At 33.1% G+C, this 16,302-nt stretch overlaps 1 protein-coding gene across 1 annotated transcript in view; it reads right to left on the bottom strand.

The window, feature by feature from the left end:
* LOC122056496 (proteasome activator subunit 4-like) overlaps nt 1-16,302 on the bottom strand; it is a 62,805-nt gene that overhangs the window by 43,083 nt on the left and 3,420 nt on the right. The window contains 8 exon segments of the mRNA XM_042618474.1: nt 1,020-1,074; nt 1,076-1,189; nt 1,268-1,369; nt 1,465-1,532; nt 1,613-1,729; nt 2,684-2,849; nt 2,925-3,026; nt 3,470-3,592. Coding sequence (XP_042474408.1) covers nt 1,020-1,074; nt 1,076-1,189; nt 1,268-1,369; nt 1,465-1,532; nt 1,613-1,729; nt 2,684-2,849; nt 2,925-3,026; nt 3,470-3,592 — 847 coding nt within the window.

Below are 16,302 nucleotides of genomic sequence, written 5' to 3'. Positions count from 1 at the left end.
CCCTTAATTAATGTGTTGGACCCTTCCACAATGCACCCCTTGACCGTTTTGTGATCGTTCACTCCAAGAACCTACACCAAAATAATCTCTCTTGCCTACTCAGCTGACCAATGGCTTCGGCCATCTCTTGTGATGCCTCCATGTGGTCCATCCTTGTGTGAATCACAAACTCCCTTGAAGTCAATCTCGATCAAGACCCAACCTTGCTACAGTGAAAGAGCAATAGAAAGAAAAAACATTTAGTGTAGCAAATTAACTTTGTAATTAGTTATGAGTCTAAAGTTTGTCAAAATACTATTTTTTTCTTGTCACATCTCAACCTAAATAAAAATGTCATTGAGAATGTACATCGGCTCTTCACAAAGAGGAATTCTAGAGAAAAAATAAAGGCAAAAGACACACACAAAGAAACTGTCCTTAAAAGTTAAAGTGAAGATGAAGATGCAATTGTTCCACACTCATAGGATAAAACAACCTAAATGAAGATGAAGATGCAATTGTTTCTTATTGGATAAAACAACCAAAGTGGAGATGGCAGCTTGTTTAGGAGTCAGGTTCACCAAGGTAAAGAAGGATGATGCAAATAAATATAAACTAATTGAAGTACACCAATCCAATTGAATAAACCAGATCATGGTTTAAATTTTAAAATGTTATTGATTTTATTTTATTGTTTTAGATAATTTAGTTTATGTTGCACCAAGTCTCAGAATATGGGATTATTAGATCCCTTATATTTTATTATTTTTATAAGGAACCTTTCTATTTAATGAGGAATAAAAAGTTGCTCCTCCATAATTCTTCTTTCATAGCAAGGCATTTAATGAAGCACCAAACTGTGAGATTCACCAACTGAGGTAGATAGATTATCTCACTCTGCTGTAACATGACGAAGAAAATTTCACATAAGTAAAAGGAAATAATGTTTATCGATGATACTAATGCCCAAGGGCATACTTATTATATGCTCAATTAGGTAATCCATTTTTTTTAAGTGCAGTATCATAACAGTTACTCACACTTTCTAAGGTTATCTGACACCTAGATGCAACAAATGGAAGCACTAAGGAGGGATTCATTCTTGCTATACTACTGACCACGATCTATTGGTTTTAGCATCACTTCAACAAACAAAGCCCTTTCCAACTTTCCCAAGAAAAAGTCAGGGGATTTACTTTGGCTTGAGTTACTGAGAAGAAATAATTAGAGCTAAATGTTTCTATAAGGCAATCTGAAATAACTTTCTTCATTTATATGAATATCATACCGTTGCTCATGTTGGAGACGCTTCTGGAAGTTAATTACTAAGTATCGAAGAAATTGTTCCAAGGAGTAAGTCCATCGACCTCCATTTGAAGGATGATAATATCTAGGAAATCAAAGAATTAACCAGCAGAAAAATGATAAAACAGAAAATTCAGAAAAATAAAACACAGAATAGAATTAGGATAACATAGACAATACTGTTCTAGAAGATTTGCTAAGCACTCAAAGTGCTCTTGTGCTGGGCTACCTGGCCTCAGGAGATATACCTGCAGTGATAATATATGCATCAACAAGATAGTGTTAACTACAAAAGGATTAAAGTAGAAAATGATTCTAAAATGCTTACAATGGACTTCCCAATAGCCTTAGCAAGTACGCCACTTTTGCTAGAAAACAAGAACTTCATATTTCTGGGGACTTCCAGAGGAAAGGGATATGAACCACTACCACTCGATACAGGAACCTTAAGCACAGAAATATTAGATATAGGAAAGAGTATGAAGCAAAGTTTGCATCTGTTATTCTACAATATGAAAACAGGAATAACTGGAAAAAAATCAAGTAATAAGCACAAGGAATTATCCTTAAATTTAATGCAATAAATAAGAGTCATTCTCAACTAACAGCTGCAATAGATGATGTTTAAGAAAAATACGTAATAAAGGAGCATATATTCCATATTCCATATATGACAAACACATCATCATTACCGTATCATCATTATCATGACATGTTTGTCTTAATAATTTGAGATTGGCTACATATATCTTATTCTTTATTGAACTTCACATGAAGTTATTTCTCTAATAATATTTAAATTAATTAAATCAATTTTATTTTATTGAAATAGATTTTTCTTTGACTTCCCTCTGCACCTTATACCTTCCACTCTAAATGATTTAGCTCATCAAACAATAAAATGTATTCGACATCTTTGAATGTTTTCATAGCTCACAAGTAATAATTTTGTTTTACTTGATCTTTTCTAGTAATAAACCAGCTGCATTGTCTGATAATGTAAAAGAAAGTCAAATAAAGAACAACAACAAAAACAACCAAGCCTTCCCATTAGGTGGGGTTGGCTAAAAGTCAAATAAAGGGCAAATATTCAATTTGCTTCACTCACAGCACCCTCATAATGAGTTGTCCTCAACATGTTCAGCGATGTCCAATCCAGATACACATGGCAAACAAAAAAACTACGAAGCAAAATAATTTGACTACTGTGTTGCTGTCTTTTTATGATGCCCCATAGCTTTATTTTAGACAAAATATGAGGCAAACATGAAAAGGAAGAAAGAAGAGCATTGATAAGTTTAAAGGAAGAAAGAAAAAACATTGATCAGCTTCACAGGAAACATTCTGTTTCATTCAGAAACCTATTATCTACGTCACAAACTGATTAGTTATTTCGCACCTCAAACATGTTCAAGAATCGTGAAAAAAGTGTAGGTAAAAATTGTTCCCAGTCAATGGCTTTGCAAGTCTTTATGCAACGTGCAAGAATAGAAGTCCACTGAATATCCCAAAACTGACAGTTTGGTAATGTCTCCCAAAGATCAAGGCATTCCTTAATCCAACAGCTGCAACAGGGGGAAAAATCTGAAAATATTGCAAGACAACATTATTGGTTTAGTAATAAAAATTAAGCATTATACCTTGTATAGTAATTCTGATTCTCCAAGTTAACAGGAAGGAATAGTTGCACAAATCCTGAACCTTCAAATGCCGAGTTATGCCATGGGTTTTCCATTGACACCCTACAAATAGTTACCTAGAATATGAATACTCAATTTCAAAAAAAAAGCAAGAAAAAATGGCAGTTGAAAAGCATACAACTAGAAAGAAGTATAAATAGGCTAAATTCACAACCCCAATATAAAATCCACAAGGAATAAATTTCTAGTTGAGTAAATTGCTCAACTACAAAGTTTATATTTGATATTGAAGATGAAAATCAAGCATAAAATGACAACAAAAAGCAGAAAAATATTAACCTACAATATCAACTCTAGTTACTCTCAACTCTTTAAATAAGTCAAGCAAGTATTGGTGTTTCCCTTTTGTATCTATGAGTTTAATCAAACGTGTTCTAAGAATGCAAATTTATTTCACAGCTCAAAAGCATCAATGACTTTCTCAATTTCATAACTCATAGGTTATGTATGAAGTTAAGCTCATCTCAAAAAAATGTAATACTTACTTAAATTCTGACCAAATCTCAGCTGCAGCACCTACAGGAAAGAACTTCCTACAGGATCGAACAAGAGATGTCACCATCTCAAAATGGCGTTGCCTTAATCTCCATCCTTCAGGACCAGTATTTCTGCTCAACCCAACCAAGTGAATGTAAGAAACAGTGGAGGTATAGACGGAACAGTTGTTTTTAACTAAAGAATTTAAAATAAGTTTAAAAAGAACTAATGAACAGAAAATAAAGCATTGCAAATGCAGCGAGAAAGATAAAACACTGACATACAATAATGGAAGAGTCAAGAATTCATTATTTGGTTGAAGTGTTGACAAGACAACTCTTCAAAAAGAGATGTTATCTCCTATCAGTGGATAAGATGCAGCAAACTCACCCAAGATCACACAACCAACAAGTATTACATAGGGGCTCTCAAGATGCTTGAGATTTATCAGTGGATAAGATGCAGCAAACTCACCCAAGATCTCACAACCAACAAGTATTACATAGGGGCTCTCAAGATGCTTGAGATTTTAAGTCCCATGGAACCTCAAGAAGAACGGGAAAAAACAAAGATTTTACATAAAAATAAAGATTTTTCCATTAACAAAAAATAATGAAATAAACCACAAAATCCTATTTTATAAAGTCAGACAACTGCAAAACAGGGTTGCTACAATACATAAACCAATTAAAAAAAAATCTCTAAATATGAAGCTCGGTACACGAAACTCCCGCCAATATGAGGTCTCGGAGAAAAATCAAACCAATTGGATCTATTGTATGCAGTTTTACCGTGACTTGAACTTGTGATCACAAGATCACACGGCAACAACTTTACTATTGCGCCAAAACTTCATTTCAATTAAATGAAATTCTATCCATGAAAAAAAACTACCTCGACCAAAACCATTACAATAAAAAAGTTACAACATACATTAAAAGACAGAATTATTTTGCAAAAAAGTTCCTTTGTGTCACATATAAGGAACAAACTCGACTATCTTATAAAAAATCGCAAGATGACTTTCTTATAATTAGGAAGAAGGATAGATAGATTTGTAAAGATTACAAGGTCATCCCTGAGAAAGCTTAACTACCAAACATAAGTTAGTAATGTTGGATATACATCTCAAGCATAGTATCAATAGAAAGAAAATATATATGACTCCAAGAATTAAGTGATGAAAGTTAAAGGATGAGAAGTAAAATATATTTAAGGAGAAAATAGGAGTACCAGCATTAGGTGAAAAATACGGTGATTCTAATACGACATAAATAGGATAGTATCAAAGTTAAAAATAGTAGCTAAGAGTGTACTCGGTGAGTCAAAGGACATGTACCACTAAGTAAGGAATCTTAGTGGTGGAATGAGAAAGTGAAGGAAAAACAAATAGCTTATAAAAAATTATATATTTGTAAGAATGAGGAAAACTTTAAAAAATAGACAATAGCAAAGAAAAACGCTAAGAGAGTAGTGAATGAAGCAAAGAATGAATCTTTTAAACGATTATATCAAAAATTAGATACAAGGAAAAGGACATTTATAAAATAGCTAAAGTGAGAGAAAAGGGACAAGAGAGCATATCCAAATAAAATGTATTAAAGATGAATGTAATAAGGTACTAGTAAATAATGGAGAAATAAAAGAGCGGTGGAAGGGATATTTTCATCAACTTTTTAATAAAGGTTTAGGTGATCAACTCAACTTAAGTAATTTAATTAGGTCAAATGAACATAGAAATTTAAATTTTTATCATAAAATTCAAACTTCAGAAGTAGAACAAACTTTAAATGAGATGTACAATGAAAAAGTCGTTGGACCAGATGATATTCCGATAGAGGTATGGAAGTGGCTAGGGAAACAAGATATTAAATGGCTTACAAAATTATTTAACATGATATTGAAAACGAAAAAAATATTTGATCAATAGAGAATAGGTACTCTAGTTCCTTTATATAAGAACAAGGGAGACATACAAAATTGTGCAAACTAGGGAATTAAACTAATGAGTTATACCGTGAAACTTTGGAAAAAGTAATAGAAAAAAGATTAAAGAAGAAACCCAAGGTGACCGAAAATTAATTTGAGCATGTCTGGAAGGTCGACAATAGAAATTATACATCTTAGACAATTAATTGAAAAATATTGGGAGCAAAAAACAAGATCTACATATGGTATTCATTGACTTAGAAAAAACTTATGATAGAGTCTCAAAAAAATTATATGGAGAATTCTAGAAAAGAGAGGTATTAACGTAACATATAATGAACAAATTAAGGATATGTATGAGAATATATCGACTAAAGTAAAAAAACTTCAAGCGGAGTAACTTAAGTATTTCTAATAAAGATAGGGTTACATCAAGGATCAACTCTAAATCCCTATCTTCTTACACTAATTATGGCGAACTCACTGCAGACATACAAGACACATTACCGTAATGCATGTTATTAACAGATGATATTATTTTAGTAGATGAAACACGTGAAGAACTAAATGCTAACTAGAATCTTAGCAGAAAACACTAGAAGGAAAAGGTTTTAGACTTAGTAGAATAAAGACAGAATATATGAAATTTAATTTTAGTAATATTAGACATAATGAGACAATTATTAAGATAGGAGATGATGAATTGTCCAAAATTGATAGCAAGGTTTATTTTTGTAAAATGATGGAGAGATGTCTTATATAGAATACAAGTAAGATGGTTAAAATGGAGAAAAAAATGTCGGGTGTTTTATGTGACCATAAAATTGTTAGGATGAATACTAAAGGCCTAGCTTTTTGTATGAACATTTATTTTAAAATGAGAATCACATTGGTCAAATGTCGCATTTAGTTAAATGCAGTTGTCCATTTAATTTATATTGTAGATAACATGGTGTGTAGTGCCACACAGAAGATCATGTTATCAGTTCTTATAAATTATAAATAGTAGCTCACGACCGAGATGGATAGGGACAAACCATTGGAATGGTTGTAGTGTAATTTGGTATTAATTTATCTTGACTATAAAATTACACTAGTACACTATGTGTGTATAGAGCAGGACCATTTGAGGTTGTTCCTTTTTATACTGACCGCATAAAAAAACAAAACCTCTGTTATTATGGATGTGTGTACTCTTAATCTCAATATAATAACAACCACATATACTTAGTATTTATTTCTTTAATCTATCAAAGGATGAGATTTATTCAGTTAAATCAATAGGCCCGATAAGTTGGGAAATAATATTATTTATATGATGTGTTGTTGATTATAAAAGGAAACTGTATCCTAGTAATCTAGGTTGATGATGTCCCCTTAAGGAGCTTATAAGGATTATCATGTAAACCCTGTAGGTGGACTTAGTCCGACATGATAATAAGGTTGAGTGGTACTACTCTTGGAGCTAGATGTTAATTGAGTTGTCAGTAACTCATTTAATTAACGGGCATTCGATATCTTAAACACAGGGAGATTAACGTACTCATGATAAGAAGAAGCTCATATTGTAATATGGAATTGGTGCGGTAGTTCAATAATAACTCTTTAGTGGTATGAGTTATTATTGATGAACTTGAGTTGGGTGTTCGGGTCGAACACAGGAAGCTCAAGTCCATCAGGAGGCCAAAATCAATTCCTCCTCTCGGTCCCTGTTGTAACTTCTATGAAGCCTCGCATTCACCCATTTTGATTTTGCTTCCTACCCAAGAAAGGGGTCGGACACATCCTTGCTTGGTGCCCAAGCCAGGGGCCGGCCAAGCCTGGCTTCCTACCCAAGAAAGGGGCCGACCAAGCCTTGTTTGGTGCCCAAGCAAGGGGTCGGCCAAACCAAAAGAAAAAGAAAAAAAAAGAAAGAAAAGAAAGAAAAAAAAAAGGGAGGAGATTTTGGTACCACACTAAACTAACGTCTTAAGATCTCTAATTAATTAGATTGGGTTGTCATTGTTAGTGGTTAATTTGCCATAGTAAGTGAAATCATACTAAGCCTTAGCTTCATTTTCCTTAGCGAACTCTTCAATGGACTTATAATTCAGTCCTTTTAGGAATGCATATGTTATATTATCAACATACACCACTCCATAAGACAATACCTCTAAAATAGTTGGGAGTTCCTTACCTGTCTCTTCTATTTTTGGTTATCTAAAGAGCTCCTATTTTGATTAATTGTGATTTCGTTATCATAATATGTCAAGATCGCATGAACAAGCTTTTTTAACAAAGGAATATTGTTCATTAGGAAACCCTTAAAGGCTTAAACCAATCAACCTTTGTTATCGAAGAAGAAAACTCATCTTCTAAAGCAACATGAGATATAGTATCATAGTTTGAATTTTGAGCCATGTTAGATGGCATGACCAAAATTTCTCATTCCATTCCTTCATCGAAATATAAAAGAAGGCAAAACAATAAAAATTTGTTATGTCATCCACCAGGTGGAGAGAGGAGGCAGCAAACCTTATAGAAAAGGAGAATCAGGCAACAATGTTAAAAATGTTGAGCCATACCGCCAAACATGAACCTTATTTACTATTTCAAGATCGGCACTGTACCAAGACCACAAGGTCACAAAAGGTGCCACAACACTGTGATTGCCCTCCGCGAGAGCACGAAGGTTGCTACGACTCCACGATGGCCCTCAACGAGTGTCGCAGAGGGTGTCGCTTCCCCGCAATGGCCCTCCACTGAGGTTAAGGTGTCGTGACGACGGCCTTCCACCGGGTCTCGATGCTGCGGCTACCCTCCTCCAAGGTTGTAAAAGGTGTCACGACCCATGGCGACCTCAGCAAGGTCACGACAGTCACAATTTTTCCTTTTCAAATTATAAATAAACTATTAAAAATAGTTATAATTATTATTAATAATAGTTATAAAATATTAGACATATTTTAAAATTTAAAATAATTTTAAATTATATAGTTTATGAAATAATTTAAAATTTTTAATATATATTGAAAATTGAATATTAATAAAAATAATATAACTTTTTAAATATTATTTTTGAACATTTCAAATAATTTTTAAAAATTTAAAAATGTATTCAAGAAATAATTTAAAACCATCAAATAATTTTATAATTATCTTTAAGTCTTTCACATAATTTTGTATTTTAAGTTTAATTTTTAATTTTGAGAATTACTTATTTTTTAAAATAAATTTTATAAAACTTAAATAGACATGGTGAGAAAATCAGTGTTGTAAATCATGGTAGGTGATGGCATGTCCATCAATGACCACTTATTTCCTATTTATACATAATTAAGATTCATACAATACAATTTATATAACATACAAATAAATATATAAATACAACTAACAAGATTATTAATAAAGATTCTTCTCAATACACAACAACAACCGAGCCTTATCCAAGTAGGTGGGGTCTGTTATATGGATCCTTTTACATTATTAAAATTTATCTCTAAGTATATCATTATCTATATTTAAATAAAGTTTATCTTGTTTTACTGTTACTAACCAAGTCTTTTTTTATCTTCCTCTTCCTCGTTTAATATGTGTGTTTGTCATAATTTCACATCGCTAACTGGAGTATTTATTGGTCATCTAAGTACATGCACATACCATCTTCCTCTTCACAATATTAATATTAAAAAACTAATATTATTACTTTTACTAAAAGCCTAAATTTAAAATTCAAAATTTTAATCCAATATGGAAATAAGCCAATATGGACTAAACTAAACATAATTAATCTTATAAATCATCTACACATGTATCATCAACTACACATTCATAATTCTCTCATCATCGGACTCAAAATCAATATCTTCATTATCCTCCTTCAATGTATCTAAAATCCTCATCAAATTCTCTAATGGGGATGTTCCTTGCACTCCTTGGTTGTAGCTCTTCATCCGCTCCCGAGACCTTCGCCACCATTCTCCAAGTGAGTTCCGAACTCGGCTCAACCTTATCTTGATCACCACTATCAATAAACCAACATTGAGCTTCACTAGCTTGAGAGAATTGAAGCAAATCTCTATCCATTTCTCTTTTACTCTTCTTCTTCATAAGATTGACATTGAATTTAGCATATACAAGATTATTCAATCTTGATGTGTCGAGCATATTCCTCTTCTTAGTATGTATCTAACAATTAAAAAATTATTAAAAACTAACAAAAATAAAAGATAGATAACATAATTTATGAATTACTACTTGTCCCTTCAAATTTACTCTAATTTTTTTCACACCTGATAAACTACTTGCCATGTAAGTTTGGAGTGTCACCACCATAATTAGACCACCGTCCAACTTTAAAATGTAAAGAGGCAAAAAAATAATAAACCAAAAATAGGTAAAAGAGACATGTATGTTAGTGAATAAAAATAAATGAAAAATATGTACTCGGATCAAAGTCATGGTATGCCTCAACCATCATTTTTTCCAAAATTTCCAAATTTACTCTTATTCTTCGACAATTCATCATTAAAAATAGTGGATTGCATGTTCTCATCGGTGGAAAAAATTCTCTCAACATAATTCAAAAACTCATTCAAAACATTGGTGTCATTTTGTATGCTTGGATCTTTGAAGTAAAAAAACCAGATTCAACAAATGACATAATGCAAAGGACTATCAAGTCTATTCTTAAGACTTCTCATCAATGATCTTTAAAATAGGAGTGGCATTTTCTTATTTTTTGAAAGTCTTTCTATTCTCTTCCTTGGCTTGTTTAAGTTGTTAGCGTTGGAAGTTTCGTTCTGTGTAAATCCACTGTACAGCACATAACCTTTCCTAGCAACCCACATGCTGGATCAGACATGTGTTTGATCAATCAAGCAAGTTCTTGATTGATCAAAGCGCACCTTGATCGAAGCACAAGATCACTGGCCTCTTTTGTTGGTGTTCAGGATCCATACAAAAAAAACAAACTAATTGCGCTGCGAAATAAGAATTAGTTGTATCTTTCCTCGTATGCTCCTCTTGATCTTCTGCTGTATTCCTCTCCTCCTCTTGGGCGTCGTGTGGGTGACGATCTACCAAAACTAAACCACCCGACTCCTTCTTGTTTCCAAACTTTCGGCCACCAAGAGATGCTAGAATAGGATGCCTCCTTCTCTTCTTCTTCTCCTCCAAGCAACCGGCCACAAAGTAAACTCTTCTCTAAAGGGGTGTCGGCCCTAATGAAGAGGAAGGGAAAGATGTCGTCGGCCCTAGGGAAAGAAGCAAGGGGAAGATAAGAGAGGAAGGGTGCCGACCACAAGAGAATAGAAGAGGATTCTTAGGTTAGTTTTTAGGCACCACCCTCTCTTCTTTTATAATCTTTGCTGGCAGCTAAAAAGGAAATATTTTAACAAAATTCTGTTTTAAATAAAATTTCCCTTTTATTCCTATTGTGGATGGTTACAAAAAAAGAAAAATTTTAACAAAATTAAAATCTCTCTTGTAAACCATTATAAATAGCTATAAAAAGAAAAATTTTAACAAAATTCTGTTTTAAATAAAATCTCCCTTTTATTCCTATTGTGGTCGGCCCCTTGCTTGGGCACCAAGCAAGGCTTGGCCGGACCCTTGCTTGGGTAAGAAGCAGGGTTTGGGTGGATGTGAGGCTTTATATATATAGAGGCTACAACAAGGAGAAATTGATTTTGGCCTCCTGATGGACTTGAGCTTCCTATGTTCGACCCGAACACTCAACTCAAGTTCATCAATAATAACTCATACCACTAAAGGGTCATTATTAAACTACCGCACCAATCCCATATTACAATATAGGTTCCTATTTATCATGAGTGTGTTAATCTCCCTATGTTTAAGATATCGTATGTCCATTAATTAAATAAGTTATTAACAACTCATTTAATTAACATCTGAATCCAAGAGAAGTACCACTCAATTTTATTATCATGTCAGACTAAGTCCACCTGCAGGGTTTACATGATAATTCTTATGAGCTCCTCAAGGGGATATCATCAACCTAAATAAATAGGATATAATTTCTCTTTATAATTAACAACACACCAAATAAATGGTACTATCTCCTAACTTATCGGGTCTATTGATTTAACGAATAAGTCTCACTCATTGATAAGTTAAAGAAATAAATACTAAGTATATGTGTTTGTTATTATATCGGGATTAAGAGTACGCATATCCATAATAATAGAGGTTCAGTTCTTTTATATAGTCAGTATAAATCGAACAACCTCAAATGGTCCTGCTCAATACACACATAGTGTACTAGTGTAATTATATAGTCAAGACAAACTAATACCAAATTACACTACAATCGTTCCAATGGTTTGTCCCTATCCATCTTGATTGTGAGCTACTATTTATAATTTATAAGGAACCGATAACATGATCTTCTATGTGGCACCACACACCATGTTATCTACAATATAAATTAAATGGACAACTGCATCGACATATATACAAATATAAAATGCAGACATTTGACCAAAATGATTCTCATTTCAAAATATCTCAAAAACAAATGTTCATACAAAAGTTAGGCTTATAGTATACATCCCAACATAAGTGAACCTAATAAAAAAGCTTTTTGTCACCGTCAACAAAGCATAAAACTTTTACTAAAAGAGTGAAAACATTCAAATCCAAAGAAATATCATTCCAAAAAAGAGATCATTATTACTGTCGCTTTCCCCTTCACATTACTCATTAATTTTATTTTGCTTCAGTTCTCGGATGTAAACATAAGTCTTAATTGATCTATCTTGCCTTTGCAACTTTCCAAGGTCAAAAATGAAGTAGCAAATCTAGTCACCTGGGCCTCACAATATCCCTCTTCTTGGTATATTTTCTTATAATAGCTAAAGTTCTAATATATGCATAAATGAATATTATTAGGGTGCGTTTGGTTCAAGTTATCACATATAATCTTAGTTATGTGATTACCTGGTAATCACATAACCTTGGTTATGAGGAATGAAACATAACCTAATGTTGTTTGGTTTAATTTAGGTAATGCAATAAAACTTTGTTTGTTTGGAGATTTTAGTATATAACCTAGTATGATATTTACCATATTATCCTTAGTTTAATAATGATAATATTAATATTAATAATGATATATATAAATAAAATTGGATAATATTTTAATTGTTTATTATTATTTTAGGAAATTTTTAGATAATTTAATTAGATTTCAATTAAATCTATTCAATTTATCTGAATTTAATAAGGTTTTAATTAAAATAACAAAGTTAAAAACAAATCCCTCTTCCTCGCGTCGCTGCTTTCTCTCTCACGCGCCTACTCCTGCTTCCGCCGCCGGCTTCAGCTCCCACCGCCTGCCGCCACCCCCCTCGCCCGCCCCCTGCTGCCACCTCCGGCCGCCATGCCTGCTCTCCCTCTCACGCCGCCGCTCACACTCCCGTCGCCCCCTCGCACCGCCTGCTCTCCCTCTCACGTCGCCGCTCACGCTCCCGCCGCCCCCTTGCACCGCCTGCTCTCCCTCTCACGTCGCCGCTCACACTCCCGCCGCCCGCTCCGGCTCCCGCCGCCTGCCGCCACCCCCCACTCCCACCCCCTGCTACCACCTCCGGCCGTCATGCCCGCTCGCGCCACTTGCTCAGCTCCCACCGCCCGCTCCTGCTCCACCTCCTCAACACTGCCTCACTGTTGATACGAGACCGCCTAGATCGACGACCTCGGCTCGCTCCGATCAAAGGTTAATTTGGGAATATTTTTTGCTTAACCTCAAGAATCGACAAAAACCAAGGCAGAAGGAGGTTTTTTGATTCCTGGTGATATGCCCAAATTGATGACGTTTGATGACGTGTAGGAATTGAGAAAAACTTCGGAATTTAAAAAAACCTTGAACCAAACATGGTTATCATGGATAACCGTATACAGATAACCAAGGTTATCCATGATAACCCTGAACCAAACACGCCCTTAAGGTTTTTGCTTTCTCAAGTATTCCGCTAAACTTGGATAGTTTTTCAATTGCTTCAAGCATGAGGTTAATTATATGGCACACAAGATGTTAAAAAAAATTGAGGTTGTATAACCCAACTTCGTCGCCACCATATTGTTTATTGCATTGTCCCTCACTACTTAAACAACATGTTGAGGATCAATTTTATTAATGTATTTTTTCACAAACTCGAAAATGTAAGCCTGGGGTGTGCCTCCATGGATTCTTTAACAGAACCAAGGAATAAAGTGTCTAGTTTGCAATTAACATATAAATTCATAATGTTTCTCCTCTTACAATTCGTCCATATATCGATTATAATTGAACATCCATTTTTCATCCACTCTTCTTCATGCTTTTTTAGAGATAACTTAGTCCTCTCAACTTCTTGCTTAAAAAAAAGCTTCTTTTTTTTTAACTTCTTGCTTGCTCTCTTAGAAGATATTGATATGAAGATTTGTAGCCCGAGCTGAATTGGCCAACCGCCTCTACAAATTGTTTAAAGCTTTGATTGTCAATTGCATGAAAAGAAATCTCTGCCTCATAAATCCATCTTGCAAGGTACTTATGCACATCGTTTATAAACTTTAACTTTAATACATCATTTAAATTTTGTTGTCTTGCCTTTGTTGGATTGATTGTGAATTTCTATTTATCAATAGGCTTGAGATGCTTTGACTCCTTTTTAGAAGAATCTCCCTCTACTTAACAATTATCATCCTTACATTAATACCTATATTTACTTCTATCATCTCTTCTTTTAGTTCATCCATAATACCTATATTTACTTCTATCCTCTCTTATTTTAGTTCATCTACCCATTATCGCTTCTTATTCTTGCTATTTTCAAGATAAGCACTTACTATCTTTTTTATCATCTTCATCGGATGCTTTAGGACATGCTTCAACTTATCCTACAATACCCGTAATATAATGTTTCTTCTGATAAACTCCTCCCTTAATAAGCCTCTTACACAATTTGAATAGGATCCAATCTCTTTTTTCTTTGCAATACAACACCTCATAATCGCAAACAATATCACTATTCTTTCACTTCAATTTCACCTCCGATTGTTTCTTATTTTCCGCCATTAATCTTCAATAATTAAATAAAAGATCAAAAACTAGAACAAGAACTTATTAGAAATATATAAAAGCTAACCTAAGGGCAGCAAGCGGCGGTGCAGCAGTATGGTGGTGGGGGTGATTATAGGCGAAAGGTGGGTTATGGGTAACTTGGTGAGTTGGTAGAGTTATTTAAGTTTTGGAAGGGAGAGTGTATTAATATATCTAAGATTTTTTTTTATTTTTGTTGACTTTGACCGCCTAACCTACTATCTTGACCGCCTCATCCACTACGCCCGCCTGCCCTTATCTTTGACGGCCTAAAAACACCGCCTAAGGCAAAGGCGGTGCAGTTGATACCCGCCTTCTGCCTAGACTGCCAAAGCGAATGCCATTTAGAACATTAAAATATTGAAATATAAATTCAACATATCAAAATATAGAACATATTTAATAATCAAATATTAATAAAATTAATATACACTTGTATTTAAAAATTAAAAAAAATATTGAAACTTCATCGGCACAATACGATACCAAAATCGTATCTTTCGATCGGGGATCAAAACTTTGGTACGAATCAAAATTTTAAACCATGCCGGATAATAATGAATAATGGAGGTGCTCAACATCGAATTTGAAGCAATTGGGGACTTAGATGCAAACAAGTGAGAGGCTAGGTCGCGAAAAGAATTTTCTCTATATAGCGCACCTCACTAGAGTCTCATTTTAACGATTATGAACAATGAATCACACGATTGAGACACAATTACAGTTATGAAGAAAAGAAAAGTTGTGTTTTTCTTTTTTTAAGGGTTATCATTTAAATAAAAAACTAATGTATAGATATAATAAATTAAATTAATACAGATACATAATATAATTGATGCATATAGAGAGATAGCTTATATACATATGATTAATACAATTTAACTAATTGATACACATATATGTAATTAACACGGTTAACTAATTCATATATATTTATAATTGATACATATATAATATTTGGAATCAATTGATTATATATGTATTTAATAGTATTTAATTAAATGACAAATACTATTTAATTATAAGTATAATTATTTACATATATTACTCACGTATAATTTATAATTAATTGTTATTATGTTGTATATTAAAACATATGTTAATTAATTTGAATTATTATGATTCCCTTTAGTTAGTATTATAATTAATTATTCTTATAATTAACAATAATTACAAGGAAATAATTATTTTTAAGTTATACTAAGTTTTAAAATATTAATATAAATATTCAACTTATTAATTCATATCATAATTCAAATATATTAGTGTTCAATCTGAATGCAAATGCTAACGTAAATTTATATAAAATATCTTAAAATCATACCAACATGATGCGATATGACATGTAAATGGACGTATACCATTTCAGTGAAATTCTAAAACTTCAACACAGCTCGAGATCTAAAACCTTGTATAGTAGTATGATCAACACCTACTTAACACACCTCGAAGAGGTAGCACTATCAATCAAGTGTAAACAAATAAGCAGTATTGTTTACTAGTTTCGTTTTTAAAAAATAAAATCAAAAGAATCATATGGTGTAACAATTAATTTTGCATGACTACAGCCAAATTTCCCTAGAAGTGTTTAAATATAATAAGATTGAAAAAATTACTATTCCATAGGTCAACGTCCTAAGATCACTTCCTCAAGTTCTTTGTATTAAATTTCCTAAAGTTACTTTAATTGTCATCTACCTAAAAGTATAATATAAAGTAATTATCACCTTTAATTTTGATATAAATTCATTTAACCAAGCTATTAATTTAGAAGGCAATGAAGAATGACTTCATAAAATTCTTTATGTTAGTATACTTTTCTTCATTATCCCT

Source organism: Zingiber officinale, chromosome 3B, assembly GCF_018446385.1.
Source record: "Zingiber officinale cultivar Zhangliang chromosome 3B, Zo_v1.1, whole genome shotgun sequence".
NCBI lineage: Eukaryota > Viridiplantae > Streptophyta > Magnoliopsida > Zingiberales > Zingiberaceae > Zingiber > Zingiber officinale.
The sequence above is the reverse complement of the archived record's forward strand: the minus strand, read 5'-3'. Positions and strand labels throughout refer to the sequence as shown.